Source organism: Solanum tuberosum, unplaced genomic scaffold (genome assembly GCF_000226075.1).
Source record: "Solanum tuberosum cultivar DM 1-3 516 R44 unplaced genomic scaffold, SolTub_3.0 contig00757, whole genome shotgun sequence".
In the NCBI taxonomy this organism is placed as follows: Eukaryota; Viridiplantae; Streptophyta; class Magnoliopsida; order Solanales; family Solanaceae; genus Solanum; species Solanum tuberosum.
The window spans coordinates 1-1,492 of NW_006241398.1; the positions used below are offsets into that span (position 1 = coordinate 1).

The 1,492-nt window shown below is 37.6% G+C and overlaps 1 protein-coding gene across 1 annotated transcript; it reads left to right on the forward strand.

The window, feature by feature from the left end:
* Window positions 1-285: 285 nt before the first annotated feature.
* LOC102602498 (oligopeptide transporter 7-like) lies at window positions 286-1,486 on the forward strand (the record flags this gene model as incomplete). The annotated part of the gene is made up of 3 exons (XM_006368036.2): window positions 286-886; window positions 1,011-1,266; window positions 1,406-1,486. Coding segments are annotated over exons 1-3 (792 nt in total), but the record flags the coding sequence as incomplete, so codon positions are not given.
* Window positions 1,487-1,492: the final 6 nt, after the last annotated feature.

Sequence of the window (1,492 nt, forward strand, 5' to 3'; positions counted from 1 at the left end):
TTCTTTAATATAGCATATTTATGTGATTTACCCTTTAATTAGCGTTAATGACATGTCAATGAATGTTGCGAACGAAATAGTTGTAAGATTCAAACTCGTAACACTATGATCAAATTATAACTTTAAGATCATGACCGCGATGTCCCACAAGGGACTACTCTTTTTCACATGAATATGTTTGTGGGATCTTTACACGAATAGCCTACCAGATTCACTATTTACTTGTGTAAACCAGTATTCACATATTATATACTTATTATATATAGATTATACATTGGTCAGCTATTTTTAGTTTAACATAGAGCTTCATTTGCAGGGCTTTACACGAGAAAGAAGAACGTTCGAAAGGAGGGTTAACGCGTACTCAGTTCTTTATAGTAGCCTTTATCTGCAGTTTTGCATACTACATTTTCCCTGGATATCTCTTTTCAATGTTGACATCTTTGTCATGGGTATGTTGGATCTTTCCAAAATCAGTGTTTGCCCAACAACTCGGTTCGGGCCTAAAGGGGCTTGGAATTGGAGCTATAGGCCTTGATTGGTCTTCTATTTCGTCCTACCTTGGAAGCCCATTAGCTAGCCCATGGTTTGCTACAGCTAATGTTGCTGCTGGATTCATCTTTGTTATGTATGTTTTGACTCCAATATGTTACTGGTTAGATATCTTCAAAGCCAAAACATTCCCAATTTTCTCTGATGGAATGTACACTTCCAATGGCCAAGTTTACAACATATCAAGTATCATTGACTCTAATTTCCATCTTGATATTGATGCCTACGAGCAACAAGGACATCTTTATCTTAGTACATTTTTCGCGGTTACTTATGGAGTTGGCTTTGCTGCTCTCAGTGCTACTGTCATGCATGTTCTCTTATTTCACGGAAGGTAAGAAACATTGGGTTTGGGGCGAGCTTAAATAGAGGATATCAACTTGCTTGGGACTGAGGCGTGATTGTAGTACTAATTTGGCATGCTATACATGTGTTATAACGAGTTTTATCGATTGCAGGGAGATATGGGAGCAGAGCAAATCAAGCTTCAAAGATCAGAAAATGGACATACACACTAGACTAATGAGCAAGTATAACCAAGTACCTGAGTGGTGGTTTTGGTGCATTCTTGTAGCGAACATTACACTCACTATCTTTGCTTGTGAATATTACAATGAACAACTTCAGTTACCTTGGTGGGGAGTTATTTTAGCTTGTGTCATTGCCTTTTTCTTTACCCTTCCTATAGGAATCATCACCGCCATTACCAACCAGGTAACATCTTTGCTTGGAGTTGGACACGCGTCCATTACTCAAAAGATCAATCAACTATATGAAATTACCTAGTAAAGTCATGTTTCTTTTGTCTGTAACAGAAAAGTCACTAAATTACTTATATTTTTGAACATTGTAGACACCAGGGTTGAATGTCATCACAGAATATATCATAGGATACCTTTATCCTGGATATCCGGTCGCTAACATGTGCTTCAAGGTTTAT